The following is a 15,639-nucleotide window of genomic DNA, read 5'->3' on the forward strand; positions in this document are numbered from 1 at the left end:
TCTCTTGGCGCAAACTTTATACCTCCAAAACCATTTAAAGCCCAAAACAAGCTCTTTTGGTCCTTTACTTCAGAAATTAATTTTCTAAGGCCCATTTACAAACACAATAGCCCAATTTCAATTCTTCTTTCTAATACAAAAGCCCATAAGCATAATTTTTTTTTTAAAAATAAAATAAAAAAATAAAACAAATAAATAAAACAAGATTTTCGGCACCTTTAATAAAATCTCTTTTTCTCAAAAATTCTCTCTTAACTTTCCAATACCCTTTTTTGGCTTTGATAAAATTAAATTCCTTTTATGACCGAATTCCACTTAAATCCTTCCAAATTTCCCAATAAAATTTTTAGCTTAAATAAATAACATCATAGGTTAGCGGATATTGATGTAATAGATCGATCTTAAATGTTTGATTTTTATGCAAGCATTTATGATTTGTAACCTCGTAATTTTAACTATGATTTTTTAAAGTTTTTTGTTATGTAATGTAAGGTCGTTATGCTCATAATCCTTCTTCAATGAGACTGAAATTTTCTCAAAAAAAAAAAAAAAAAAAGAATTCCACTCCCCTCCCTCCTTAATTTTAGAACATCTCTTTAAAAATGATTTGACTTTTAAAATTCTAATTTGATCATAAATTAATAGTGATCAATTACAAGTTCAATAATAATTTTAAAAGTTATATCATTCTTAAATGTACAAAAAAAAAAAAATAAAAAAAATAAAAAAATCTAGCATTACTCTCATGTCTCTATTCAATTGCTAAAGTACTTTGTAATTATTTTTTGTAAGATTTCGTTCATGGTCATCAATATATTGTATCATTGATTGATATGATTAATATTCAATTTCATAAATTTGAATATCCTTTTTTATCTATAAGCCCTTACATATTTACAAAAAATATCACTCAAAGCCTGGTTGAGATGGAATAGGATCATCTCTAGTCTATTTTAGACTGGAAAATATCCAGTTCATGGCTAAGATTTACTCTTAGAAATCTTAGAGCCACAAATGAAACACTTGTCCCACTAACAAAAATTAATAATAAAATATTATTCCATATTAAAATATATATATATATATATATATATATATAATAAAATAATAAAAAAAATAAGGGTGGGGTGGCCGAGCTACCCCAGTTGGCCAAGCCACCCCAAACAAATATTTTTTAATGTTAAAATTTATTTATTTATTTCAAAATTTTAAGGAAATTTTCGTCTTATTGAAAATTATATAGGGTAATTTCGTCACTTTGCTAGTATTAGGGGATACATTGTCATTGTTTTGGTAGTTTAGGAGTAAATTGTTGCAATTGATAGATTGGAGGGTAGATTATCATTGAGGTGGTAGTTTGAAGGGGTTAAGTGGACTTTACCCACTTTTTTTTTTCTTCAAATTTTCAAGGGTATTTTTGTCTTATTTAAAATTTTATATGAGTAATTTTGTCATTGTTTTGGTAGTTTGGAGTGTAAATGGTCGCAATTAATAGTTTGTGGAGTAAATTATGATTTGGATAGTAGTTTAAAGGGGTTAACTGGACTTTTCTCAAATTAAAATAATAATATAAAAAATAATTAAAAGAAAGTTATAAATAAATAAATCGGTCCTAATTTTATGTTGAGGAAGTATCAGAGCATTTATTAAAGAGAAATGCATGAATAGAGAGGATATTCATATTATCGTTCAGTCCAAATTATTACAAACGAGTTGGAGTCTCCAAGTGCCAAAATCAACCACTTTGAATCCATTAAGCCTCATCACAAATGGAGGTTGCAGAAATGGATGAAGCCCTGAAGGTGTTGGAGTCCTCTCTTTCTCTCATCAAATGGCGTCTCAAATCTCCAACCAAGCGCCGTCTCGAAATTGGTTCTTTTCCATTCTCTCCCTCTCACCTCCACAAACACTGGTTTTTCTCCTTTTGATTTTTTTTTTTTTGTTGTTGTCTCTTTTAGTTCCTCACTACTCAGATCATCATCTTTATTATTTTTTCATTTTAATTTATGGGTATAACTTATTTATTTATTTATTTTCCGTTTTCAGGGTCAATTTCGTTTATGGGTATTTTATACTGTTTTTGTTTCCGCTTGCAATATATGAAACCCCATCCAAACTTAAGCCAAGTGGTTTATCTTGCTCATTTCTGTGGAGTTGTGACTTTCCCAGTAGTCCAAGTAAATTTCAGAGCCAAACATGTGAAAATGAATTGGTTATTCATGTGAAAATGACAGATTCTGAAAAATGAAATGCTAAAACGTTTTCAGAGCCAAACATGCCTTCTGATCCAAATTTCAGTTTCTTTTCCTTTTATGATGCTTGTTATATCCCATTGATGTGAATTGTTATTTGTTATGGAGCCAATATAATCTGCAACGAGTCTGCACTGTTTTCATGTTTGATAACCGATTATTTAACGTATTAAAGTTGCTGAAGTGTGTGGACTTTGCACTTTTATTAACATTTTTTCTTGTTTTGATTTTTTATTTCATGGGTTATGTTTGTAAATTTTAAGTAATATATAATTTTTACTAATTTCTTCTTGTGGATTATGAATCGTGATTTTGGAATATTTTCTGGCAGATATACTAGCTCTGTGTACAGGAATGAGGCCAGCTGTAATGGTAGACTATGGTGGAAAGATGCCTGAACTACAGGAGCGACTATGTCAACTTATGAAACTTATTCAAAAGGTATTTACATTGTACTGCCGTTTTAGGTTTGTTGGTACATTCTGTTTTTGGTTTGGTCACTGCCTGATGTAGGAGAGATTTAGGGTATCTGTCTACATGAGCTTGTGATAAGTTTAGGGTTAGGCGAATTTGTAGATCTAGGGCTTTGTGGAGTGGTTTATGGCTCGAAAATTGAATTTTGATGGGTGAAAGGAGCTTGAAATTGGGGAAATGACTTGGATGTTTAAAGGGACGACTTCTGATAAGAATGATTGGAAAATTTTAGGCTTTTAAGGTTTAAAGGGGTAAAGGAAAACAGTCTGTCTTGGGGTTAAGAGAAGGAAGAAAAGCAAGAGTTTATGATTGTTCAGGGGCTGTGAATAGTACCAGTGTGCTGTAAAGAAAAAGACAGAATATATGCCAAGACCCTTAAAAACTCCTAAAAGTTTCTAGATGGGACTCAATTACCAAATATCCTTAATTTAGAAGAATTACAGAAAATTAAATACCTGCCCCTATTAGAAGATTAAGTATAACTGGTGAAATAATAACCTAACTTAAAAACTGTTTTTAACCCTAGACTTCGAATGGCTTGACCTTCAAAATCATATAAGACTTGACCCAATATGATGTTGCACATGAGCCACATGATAAATTTTGGAATCTACAAAGTTCTGAAGTAACAGCAAATCAATCTGCCATTGCTGCATCACAGCCATGATCTCATAGTTCATCGATTCATTTGGATGTTATGTCTGACTTTTATGACAATTTCTTCTTTCTTTCTCAATTATTCACCATGTGCTGCACTTATCATTTTAATTTGAACAATAACTAAACACATACTTGAGTTTCCTCACTTAGGACATCTTTTTATTTGTGCTCCCTGAAAATCAATTTCTGAGTCAAGGATGGATATTCTAAAATTTAACATTTTATGTTTAAGAGAAATATGTAAAGACATACTGGACCAGAATCCTATCTCGAAGTGAAAAACAGCAATTGGAGCACCCTTAAAACTGTTAATTCGCAATAAGTTTAAGAAAATGCAAGAAAATGTCTCTTTTTTACAATCACTCAGAGGACTCCTGGTGATGTTAATATATGAACTTTCACATTGTTTTCATCATTGTTCAGAAATTAGTGCTGACTTATTTTTTAAATTCTTCCCTTTTATGGCTCTCATGTTTTGAGTTTGTGGCAAAATTCACTTAAAAAGCATGTCATGTAATCTTGAACAAGAGCACATAGCATGTTAGGTAATTCTTCACTGTTATACTCCTATGATGATGATTGGGGGATGGTTCCTAAAAAGTTTCTTGTCATTAGCTACTAAGAGGTCTGAGATGCATGAGAAGAATAAGTAACTTCTCAAGCTTTCCATAGTTATATTCTTGTCACAAGAGGAAGAGGAATAAGGATAATGGCACCTTTTTTTTTTTTTTTTCTTCTCCTTCTTTTGTTCTTTAAAAGAGATTGAGGATGCACATGTGCATGTGCTTGGCAGGGCCCCATGAAAAGGGGGAGAGGGAGAAAGTGAAATCGTAGATTAAATTAATTATCCTTTTTTTTTTTTTTTTTTTTCAATTCTTTTTGTTTTTTGCTGCACACCCAATGATTTTCCTTATTTCTAGGAATTTTAAATCTTGATGCCAAATTAAATAGGTGAAACTATTTGGCATGTTATTTTGGAATCATGATTTGGTTATGAAGTATTTGAGATGCCTTTTATAATTCCACAAATTACACCCATTAAGTATGTTCTGTCTCTAGAAATATTACAAAGTTCAACTCAATAATCTTCGCCATATTGAAATGTGATTGGTAATTTGGTTGTGTTACTAAGCAAAGCTAATCATCTATTGGTCGGGCCACTCTCTCTTTCTGCCTTTTAAAATTTGAGTCGGGATGATTTTCTTCAAAACTCTTTACCTCTAGACAGCTGCGTTTGTCTTTTGTAATTTGCTTAGTTTTCATGATTTTCTTGTTCTTTTTTTCTTCTTCTAGCTAGGTGTTTCTCTTGTATAACTTCCTGTATACCTGAATTGCGCTTTTCGCTTTTTAATAATATTTCGATTACTTATTAAAAAAAAAGTCGGGATGGAGTCACATTTTTTGTCAACAAACTGTTTCTTTAAACAAACATTAGACAGTTTATTTAGGTGAAATTTTACTAGATGATGAATGATCATGCTTGTGATATCTCATAATAACATTTTTCCCTTTCCTTTTGCCTAGTAGGAGGATCTTGTTTGTTAAAAATTAATATACTTTAATTTTTAATATACATATATGCAGGAGTCACCCATTTTTGAGCATTTGAGAGTAATGGTTATAGAAGATATGATATATTTGATACATGTGGGAGGACTTGCTGAGCATGTTAGGTTAAGCTTGAGCTCAGAAGCGCAGCTGCTTTTTGTAGATCTTGAACATGATCCTCCAAAGGTTGGTTCCTGCTGTAGGCTACTAATTTCTGTGGTCTTTACCTGTAATCTTAGGCATGCTCCCCTCTTACTCTTTGGTGAAGGCTCTCTTTTCGTCTTTGTGCCAGATGACACAAGCACAAAAAAGCCCAATAGGAATGCAGCTGGTATCAATTCAGAAGTCTTTCTCTTTGTTGTTTCCTCAAGATGGAATGAAAGATGATCTCCTATCATGTCACAGGGCAGATAACATGGCTGATGCCAAGTCTTCAACAAATGAGCTTATCACTTCTCAGTCTTCTTCAACAAATGAGCTTATCACTTCTCAGTCTTCTGCCTTTATTGATCTTAGTAGCTGCATGCAAGATACACACGTCACTGTGCCAACTTTAAATGGGTAACCGCCTAGACTCACCTTTATAGAACATGCTTACCCCTAAGTGGGTGGAACTAGGAATTGATCACACGGGGGCTGTGGTAGATCATTATAGAATACATATAAATTAGTGTGTGTGTGTGTGTTATAATAGAGAAATTCGTATGCTATATAAACACAGAGATATTATAATTTTTTATATATATAATTAAGTTCAATTCCTTACCACTCAAAATTTATACTGATGTACAATTTACTATGTGAAGTAGGTTAATCAATTTATACTTTAGGGATTCAGCCAAGTAAAAGTTGATTCCAGAGTCGTAATTCAATTAATATAGCACATCTAGATGGCATTGTTCAATTCATAATGGAGATTACTATTGCAAAGAAGAATAGTTACGTTACTTTTAAAATCTTTGCAGCTAAGGCCCACCTTGGCTCTTATGTATGCATGATTAGGTAGGGAAGAACCATAGAGAGTTGTGGTTGGGCTCATTTGTATGCCCATTCTATTCATGTCACCAGAACCTGCCATGTATATTCATGGGATGGTTTTTATGGAGGCCGGGAGTGCCTGTCAAGGGCGCTAGTAGATATGCAGGGGTGATCATCAACACGTGCATCTCACATCTCAGCCTTTTCCATCCATGGATTGTGCAGCCCTAATCTAGTTATGTCATGTGGAAAACGTATAATGTTCCTAGCTTTTAGAGCATTCCCAATAGAAGAGCCATATTTTTATGTAAAATGGCTTCTCAAAACTCACTTTTATCTAGTTTAGTTAAGCCATTTTTAAATGTTTCTACATCCAATTAGTTATATTTCTATCTATTCTATTAAAATACTATTAAAAGTAAGAAAGGTTTTGGGAAAAAGACAACATATGAAAGGAAAAATGGAAAAAATTTTAGGAAAAAGAGAACATGTAGAGAAAAAGTAGGAAAAGATTTGGAAAAAAGAGAAAACAGGTGAAAAAAACAATGAAAAATAAAATAGCTCCATTGAAAAGTGCTGTTACATTTAGCTTTTTTTTTTAGCTCTTCCAATCAAATATCTATTTTACATTTTTTTTGGCTAATCCAATGTGGGGGGTTTTTTAAACATTTGAAGAACTATTTTAGATAAAAGTAACATTTGGCTCTTCCATTGGGAATGCTCTAAGGAAGCAAGTTGTGGTGGGTTTTAGTTTCATTGACCATGGGAATTATTTTTGTTGTAAAATTGTGTTACCCGGACTGCTCAGCCAGTTTCATTTCTGGCCTCCTTTATGGTTGAATTATTGAGTTGGCTTAACAAAATTGTTGGGCTTCCCCTAAAATGGCCTAAACCTATAAATGGATGTTTCTATGAATTTATAAGAATACTTTAATTTGATGCAAGCTTCAAAATACCATTTAATGTCGATGGGAGAAGTCATTGCTGGAATCAAGAGGACCAATCTTAATGGATGCTGTTAGTTTACAACATTTTATTTTTAAAAGTTATATATTTGGAGAAATGCAAATTTATAAAAAGAGAAGACCTTAGAATCCAGAAATTTAGAAGTTTGGCTCTAATATTAATCAATATCTTGGATGCTACTTTAACATCAAAAATGACATGAAAAATATGACAAACCAGCAAGATATTTAAGATTGATGGTTCAGGGAAACCTTCAACCCACCGTTTTTCCACGCATAGTTTCACCATTCAGGATGTTGGGGTGAGAACTTTTTCCAGAGAGTTATGTGCAAGTTTCTGGAATAGGGATTTCTTTTAAATCTAGACTTCTTGGAGAGGCATGAGAAGTAAATGCATTAATACGTAGTTCGTAACAAAGTATCTGAATTATATTCTACTGTATTTGTGCGTAGTAGAAGTTCCTGTGCATATTTCTCTGACTTAAATATGTATATCAGTAGATGTCTATGAAGTATCCTCTTCAAATCTAAAAAAGTAACTGAAATAACCTACACTCTAGCCTCTAGGGAGTGTCTGAAAGAGTAGTATGCTCTAAGCTGCAAGCTCTGGTTGCAGTACAGAGAAAGGCAACATGTTTAGCTGTAAATGTATCTTTTTGCCAAAATATAAAACCACTTGGGTAGGTAAAATTTCCCATAATGCTAAATTTCTGTTGCAGGTCATCTAAAAAGTAATCCATGAGTAGAATGGTCCAAATTTACTAGCTAGCCTGTGTACCTGGATGACAGCGTTTCATGTTGTTTCTGATAAACTTATGATTACTTTTCAGGGGAAAAAAAACTGTTGTAAAATTGAGCAGTTAGCTTTATGCTTATAGCCCAAAGGATATGCTCATGAGATTATTTTTCGCCTTAAATTTTATCATAATATATATATTCTAGTTAGCATTTTGTACTGGTCTTTTGATTAGAACCATCGTGTCATGAAAAAATAACTCTGGGTATCTAATTTGCTTCAGATGGCTTCTTGGTTATCCAGTAGTGTACTTGTTCGGCAAGGAGCACATTGCTGATGCTATATATAATCTTTCCACCAAGTCTCTTCGTATCTTCAAAATATCTGTCACCAGGTTTGTTCTCTATTCAAGTCTCAGGTTGTGTCCAGTGGCAACTTAAAGGATGATTTCTAGTGCCAGCACTACAATAATCAATGTAACTGTTTGGGCTATGTATTTTGTTCGCTTTTCTTGGTCACCACTAACATTGCATGCTACCCTGCCCTAGAAGTATTTTTTTTTTTTTTTTTATAAAAATAAAAAAATAAAGTCCTTTGTTGGCGTATAAAAAAGGGTAATCTTGTTCCCAAGAGGTAGCTTAATCGGTTAGGATCACGCTTAATAAAGCAGAGGTCACTAGTTCGAATCCCCCTCCTTTTTTTGTGTAGACGTGTTAAAAAAAAAAAAAAAGGGTAATCTTGCCAAAACAAATTTTATTTCCTCTTTTTGTGGGATTTGCAAGATTTCCATATGAAAAATTTTACATTGTACTATTTTCAATCATCTTTCATCTTAAGTGAGAAGTATTATTTATGAAAAACCTTAAGTATAGTGGTATCATGATGGCTAAATATAAAAAAAGTCCATGATTAACATTTACGGCCTGTAGTCTTCCTCCCAAATGCATTATTGAAAGTTGTACATGGTTTTCTTTATTCCCAGCAACCAAAAAAAAAAAAAAAAAAACACTTGCGGCATGTAGTCTTCTTGTCAAATGCTTTATTGAAATTTTGAAAGTAGTGTATGGTTTTCTTTATTACCTGCAACTAAAAGTTTGAGCTCTTGCAGGAATTCTGCTCCCAATAAAGGATCTCAGCTGGAAGAGCTCTTGAGGTAATATTTCTCTAGATCTTCTGTTGGTTGCATTTTAATTGATTAGAAATCTGATGTAATTAGAAAAGAAAATGTCTAAGGCAGCTATAGGTTCAGAAAACTTAGTGACATGCTCAAAAGAGGAGTTCATGGGTCATATGCATCGGAGGAAAAGGGGGGAGAGAGAGAGAGAGAGAGAGAGAGAGGGGATGGCAATAGTGACATATAGGAAGGGCTTAACAACTAGTTACCTTGACCTCAAAATTTTTTTGTGCTTGAGATGGGAATTGAGAGCATTGGTATGCAGTATGGTATCTGGTTGAACAATATGTAGGCAATATTATTATTGATATCCGGCCGAATTTCTGAACAAGAGGCATGCAAGACAAAAACTTGATTCCAATCTCATGATGAGGATCTCAATTGAAATATCTTTCAGGCTACTCTTTTACTTTCTTGGTGATGAATTTGACTAGTTGCACTTTTTGGCATAAAAGTGTTCAGCTTGTTGTTGTCCATTTGGCTGAAATCCATAATGCTAATAAGGTGGCCATGCTACCTGTATGAAGGTTATATCCACCTTTTAAAAGTGGTGACAGTGGTGGGAATCGTCTCTGGTAAAAGCTGAAAAAAATAAAAGTTAATATAGGCTGCAAACTTTGGGGTTCATGACATGTGCACAGGAAGATCATTATGATAGCTGTAGATAAGTACAACAATACTTGCTATTATTATGAAACATTCATAAACAACATGTTGATTCTTGCCCTTTTTCTCATATTTGCTCTAGTAGTTTTTCGGTGCCTTACGATCTAAGCATGGGAGGAAGTAATGAACAATGGGCAGAGGCATTTCTGGCTAATATGCAGGAAAAGTGGGGAAGATGTAAGCAAGTTTGGAGGTCTTTGCATATGGAGGTTAGTGAATGCTATCCACAAGCCATTGTTTTGTAATAATAACCAACCCTCCTCCTCTCTCCTAAGTACCATGACAAGATTATAAATTTTTTTTTTTCCCAATAAATGCATCTTCTTCTTCTTCTTCTCCTTCTTCTTCTTTTCTCTCTCTCTCTCTCTCTCTCTCTCTTTGTTGGTGGTTGGTTAAACTTTTATCAAACATTTTGGGGAAAATATGGATCATTTTAAATAAATAATGGCATTAGAACTGGTGAAAATCAACTTTAGATCAACAAGGAGGACTTGTAAGAACTGGTCAATATGCTAAATTCTAGAAGCTTTAGCTTCTTTCACCATTTAAATGGAGAATTTCCGTCTTTATTGAGAAAGTTGTTCCATCCCTAGAAAATTCAAACCAATTTAACACCCAAAGCTCTTAGACGCCGAAGAGATATTTTATTTTTATTTTTTAATTTCGTCCTTTTATATATATATATGGGAAGCTTCTGACCTTTTGCATAGAAGTTTATAATAATTGGTGAAAACAGTACATTGGCAATGCTTATTTCGTCAACCCCACAAAAAGCAAGCAGCAGCCGGAGAAACACGTTTAGGTCATTGTCAGAAAAAGATTGCCAAACATAATAAAAGGTTTATTTGCTCAAAACACAATCCTTCCCAAGATTACATGAAGGGAAATACGAGTAAAAATGAGAGATTGGAAACCCTCTTTTAATTGAACTGAAAAGTGAAAACAACACCTAGAATTAAAAAAACAAAAAACAAAAAAAAAAAAAACACAGAAGGGTCCTCCAAAAGGGGGAAAAAAAAAAAAACAAAGTCATCTTTATGCTTTAAGCAGAGTGACGACTTCAGCCTCAGTTGGGAGGGCGGGGATTGCTCCCTTTTTGGTTGTTGTAATGGCTCCACATGCATTTGCAAATTTGAGCACTGACCTCAATCTTGGTTCATCCTGCACCCAAGACATATTTTTTTATGTTATAGCAACAGAAATAATTGAAATAATGATAAATATTTATTATCAAAGATGACCCTATAATTATACAAAATTGAGGAATGGAAAGGGTACTTACTTCAAGTATGGATTGGTCATCGACAACCTTGCAGAGTAGGGCACCAACAAATGAATCTCCAGCACCAGTTGTATCCACTGTTTTCACATGGAAAGCCTCTACTGCTCCATGGAAATTCTATGTTTATGCAAAAAAAAAACAAAAACAAAAAAATTATGGTTAAGCAACTTACTTCTCTCGTAATTTTTAAGGACATTGTTAAGTTTCTCTAGTCTTTGAATAAATAAATAAAAACAAAGGACTTCTCTCGTAATTTTTAAGGACATTGTTAAGTTTCTCTAGTCTTTGAATAAATAAATAAAAACAAAGGAACGGGGTGCTTTTTTAAGAGTTTCCCTTACAAAAAATAAAGCTAATGGATTGCATATTGTTCTCGGAGGGGTATTTTTATCTTCTTAAAAAGTTAAAAAATAAAAATATCATTCAAATATAATATCTAACTGGATAATACTGTTCCAGACAAGTCTGACAAGAAAGTTGCAATCAACTTTGGTACAATTACCTAATGTTCGTCATGCTTACAAGTAAACATGATTAAAATATTAAAATAATTGCTGCATAATGACCACAGCAACCTTCATGCAGATAATTAAATAATGCTAAACCTTCCTTATTAAAGCATCTCTAAAAGAGCAGTTAAATGGCTTAAAATAGTCAAATTGAGTCATTTTTTGTCTCCAACAGAATAATCAATTTGTAGATTTTTCATCTAGTATAAACAATGAACTAATAAGCCTATTCATTGTTCACATATTAGAGAATAAAAAATTGAGGAAAAATAATAAGGTTCCTTTATTTATTATATTCCTCTTTCTCTCTGTTATCCCCTTTAAACAAATAAATAGCCTTGAAAGGATAATATTTGAAAAAGAGGTTGTTTGTTTACATGATCCTCCATAGAGATCACACGATTTATTTTATTTATTTATTTATTTTATTTATTTTTAATGCATGACAATAATTTCATGCTTTCAATGGCAATTGAATACTTGGAATTGATTCAATATAATATTTGGCAGTAATAATTTAATGACTTTAATGTAAACGTATACTGAAAAAAAGAATATAACATTTAAATGTAAGGATATAGTGTCAATTTAATAATTTTAATTAAGTGTTGGCAGGGATATAATAAAAAAAAATGAGAAATAATATTTAAATGTAAGTAGTGAAAGAAATAGATAATTTGTTATAGAGAATAGAGAAAAAGTAGTAGCTAAAGTATATAGATAGTTGTACTTTTTCAGTAGCTATTTGACTATTATTGCCGAAGATGCTCTTAAAAATCCAAAATGCATGTAAAAAAACAAAAAAAAATCCAAAATGCGGTTACACCAAACCCCTCAGATGGAAAATAAATAAAGAGTCCCCACCTGTGACCTGATAGTTAGGTGACGGTGACTCTGTTTTTCTTTTAAAATCTCAGCTGACCAGAGAAAACAAAAGAAAATAAAACAGTACTTCCAATGGCAAGCCCCACAAAGCCATGATTGACTGACTCTCTGCAATCTTCAGAAAAAAAATTAAAAAACTAATATATATATATAATTCCTTTTTTTTTTTTAATGAGAAATAGGCAGAGCTTTGCAGCCTAGGATGCCATTGTGCGCGTGGAGGTTTCATGCTTCAAAATCATCACCTACCCACCACAGCTACCTCCCTAAAGTCCACAATTTTTTTTTGTACACTAGCTAACATTCAAAATCAATAATGGCAACAAAAGATAAAAACTCAGAAAGCAGTAATTATTATTATTATTATTTTGTATTGAGAAAGCAGTAATTAGATGAAGGTAGACACAGCCAAGTAGCCAACAGGCACAACCGACATACCTTGGTATAGTATCTACAGCCATGGTCGCCAAGAGTGACGAGGAGGAGCTTCAGGTTGGGGTGCCACAAGGACAAAGCCGAGGCATCATCAATCTTATCATTCTTTGTGAGGAACACCAGCTCCACATCACTCACTTTTATCACATCCGCCTTGTCCCATATGCTCATTATCTGCTCACGCGCCTCCTCCTCTGAGGGCCACAGCGGCAGCCGGAGATTCGGGTCGTATGAGAGCAGGGCACCGGCATCTCTGGCCACCTGCATTGCCTTCAGGTGTGCTGATCTGCATGGCTCCACGATCAAGCTTATCGATCCGTAGTGAAATACTTTAGCCTATCATAACAAAAATATCAACAAAACATTAACAATCGAATCATATCGTTTACATTGAAATTTCTAAAATTGCATAAAGTAACACCCCATCACCTAATCCTTATATATAAAGTCCACATCTTTGATCTTTGTATTGCATGACACAATAAATACATGGTCCAATAACATAATAAGTGAAAATCTTTTTACACTTAATTTCAGGGAAAAATACAATTTAGAATCTCTCTCTTTCGGCTGATTATGACCCACCCACCATTTTTTTCCTTCTGGGCATTCCCTAATATCAAAATTTTTCTTTCTTCCAAAATTATACCCTAAATAAAATAGTGGGTCTGTTTGGCAAACCCCTACCCCTTCCCCTCTCCCTCTCCTTATTTTCATTTCTTTCCAAAAAAAAAAAAAAAAAAATCAACTTTTCAAAACTATTTTTTTTTAACTTTTTTTCTCACAAAAGTCAATTATCTTATTTTACTTTTATGTCTAATTAATCGATTCTTATTACCCCAAAACTCAACCCAAAAAGGTTAACCAAACACACCATCCTCCCAATTTCCCTTATTTTACTTAAAAAGATTATTACTAAATTTTGATCCGATTTTATCCATTCTAAATTAAAAGCCACGTCAGAGATACAGGGAATAATTACCCTTCAATAAATAGCTACGTGTAGCCAAAGAAATATTATTAAAGCGCGTGTATCGTGTGAGAGTGGGGAAGGCACGTGCACAGCTCAGTCAAAATTATGTGCGTCACTAGAAAGTCAAAGTTGTATATACTGCAAACTACCGTGTTGTGAGCGGAACTCATCCAACTCGCCGTCAAAGCGCGTGAGTTGCCACTCCAACGTTGAACAGATTAAAATGCACGAATGGTTAAGCCAGAGTTAGATCCAAAAAAAATGATGGGCCCCATCGTGGCCTACTGAATCACCGTTTCCGCTCTAGCGGCACGTGAGACCGGACCCATGTTCGTTGATCGCGGAATCCTAGATCTATGCGAGGGACCCATCATTCACTGTGCCAGCGTGTGAATGTGGACATTGCAGATCGTAAGATCTCGCGCGTGACATTTAGCGCGTCCACTCCATAAATCATTATGAGAAATAGGAAACAAATTTTCCCAAAAAAATCTCAGAGAAAGAGGAAAAATTCTGGTAATTTTCAGAGAGAGAGAGAGAGAGAGGGAGAGAGCGTACGGATCTGATGAGCTCGACGTTGAGCTCTTCGGGGCGGAGGAGCATGTCGGCGCTGGGGTTACGGTAGAACATGAACTCGCGCTCGCCATCGTTGCGCAGAGTGACAAAGGCGAGGGCGGTGCGGGCGCCCTGGTCAAAGTTGATTCCGCGGCCATCGACGCCGTACTTTTCGAGGATCCCGGCGAGCATACGGCCGAACTCGTCGTCTCCGAGCTTTCCGACGAAGGAAGCCTTCCCGCCGAGCCTGGAAACGGCGATCGCCACGTTGGCCGGTGCCCCGCCGGGCGCCTTGACGAAGCCCGGCGCCTCCGCCAGCGACACCCCCGACACCGTCGGCACGAAGTCTATCAGCATCTCCCCGAAACTGACAATCAGCCCGCTCCCCGTCTCAGGCACTCCATTGCTCAGCGTAGAAGCCATCACACACTAATATTAATCTACTCTTGATCTTTCAGAGAGGGAGGGAGAGAGAGAGAGAGAGAGAGAGAGAGGAGAAGAAGATTTTGCAGGTCTATTTATAAAGGGAGACTCCGGGCTGGTGGATCTGAAGTCTCATATGAATTTAGGAGAAAATTTACAAATTAAAAAATTAAATAAATATGAAAGCTAACTTTTTAATTACTTTTATCGTTATTAATTTTTTTTTTTTTTACCCTACCTAATTGCTTTAATCCTGACCGCTCATTTTATCATGATGGGTCTTTCTAACTTTCTTTTTATTGGACCCACTTGCGTCTCAGACTCTCAATTATCAACGAATACAATTATAAAATTACCGATGCGCCCACAGTATTAAGAAAAAAAATTTATATATATATATAAAACTATAAATAACTATTAAATTTCGATAATTTGAAAGAGTAATGTCACCGAGATTTTAATCGTAATTTTAAAATCGAGTAACATATTATATAACAAAATAATTGTATATAATATTATTTAATTTTAAAAATCATGTCAATTAAAAAAAAAAAGAAAAAGATACGCAGCATTATTCGAATTAAAAATAGAATAAAGAGATTTTGTTATTTTGTCGTTATCCAAACCTATCTGTAAAAGGATGTTTAGATAAAGTCCTTCGAAAGAGGAGGGACACAGAGGTAGTAGTGTATGGATACAGTACTAATACATTAATATTTATTATATTTTATTTATATATAGTATAAATATACAAATCTTTGATTCTATTTCAAATTTTAATGTATTATATATAAAAATAAAATATAATAAATAGAAATTTTGCTGCGGGAAAATAGTTTATATGGATATAAACAGAATGCTTGATATTCACGGCCATAAATGATCAGATCTCACTAAATATTGCAATATATTTATATATATGGTTTGATACTTTCACAGCTTTGTTCTGTTCCTTGCATGCATGGAGAATGTTTTGAATGAGTGAAGAATAATTTCATAAATTGAGAAATGGTATATAAAAAAAAAAAAAAAAAAAAGTTCAGATACCCCTCAAACTACCACATAATTGACAATGTTTCCCTTCAAACTTTTAGTTATAATAATATCCTCTCCAAACTACCAAA

The 15,639-nt window shown here is 33.9% G+C and overlaps 2 protein-coding genes across 4 annotated transcripts; one reads left to right on the forward strand and one right to left on the reverse strand.

The window, feature by feature from the left end:
- Window positions 1–1,637: 1,637 nt before the first annotated feature.
- LOC132177838 (uncharacterized) lies at window positions 1,638–9,785 on the forward strand. 3 transcript variants are annotated; one of them, XM_059590311.1, is made up of 7 exons: window positions 1,638–1,872; window positions 2,584–2,693; window positions 4,971–5,120; window positions 5,203–5,495; window positions 7,897–8,007; window positions 8,722–8,766; window positions 9,536–9,785. In XM_059590311.1, exons 1-7 carry the CDS (start codon window positions 1,770–1,772, stop codon window positions 9,696–9,698), a joined length of 975 nt encoding a protein of 324 aa, XP_059446294.1. In that variant the 5' UTR covers window positions 1,638–1,769; the 3' UTR covers window positions 9,699–9,785. The 3 variants fall into 3 exon arrangements, with proteins under 3 accessions (XP_059446294.1, XP_059446303.1, XP_059446310.1); XM_059590320.1 differs by having other exon boundaries at window positions 9,539–9,785; XM_059590327.1 differs by having other exon boundaries at window positions 1,640–1,872; window positions 5,227–5,495.
- A 488-nt stretch (window positions 9,786–10,273) lies between these two features.
- Window positions 10,274–14,622, reverse strand: LOC132177830 (probable fructokinase-4). Its single transcript, XM_059590301.1, has 4 exons — window positions 14,096–14,622; window positions 12,568–12,900; window positions 10,736–10,852; window positions 10,274–10,614 (listed from the first exon to the last, which is right to left on the reverse strand). The coding sequence occupies exons 1-4, from the start codon at window positions 14,513–14,515 to the stop codon at window positions 10,489–10,491; spliced, it is 996 nt and encodes a 331-aa protein (XP_059446284.1). The 5' UTR covers window positions 14,516–14,622; the 3' UTR covers window positions 10,274–10,488.
- Between the last annotated feature and the right edge of the window lie 1,017 nt (window positions 14,623–15,639).

Source organism: Corylus avellana, chromosome ca1 (assembly GCF_901000735.1).
Source record: "Corylus avellana chromosome ca1, CavTom2PMs-1.0".
NCBI classification, from domain to species: Eukaryota; Viridiplantae; Streptophyta; class Magnoliopsida; order Fagales; family Betulaceae; genus Corylus; species Corylus avellana.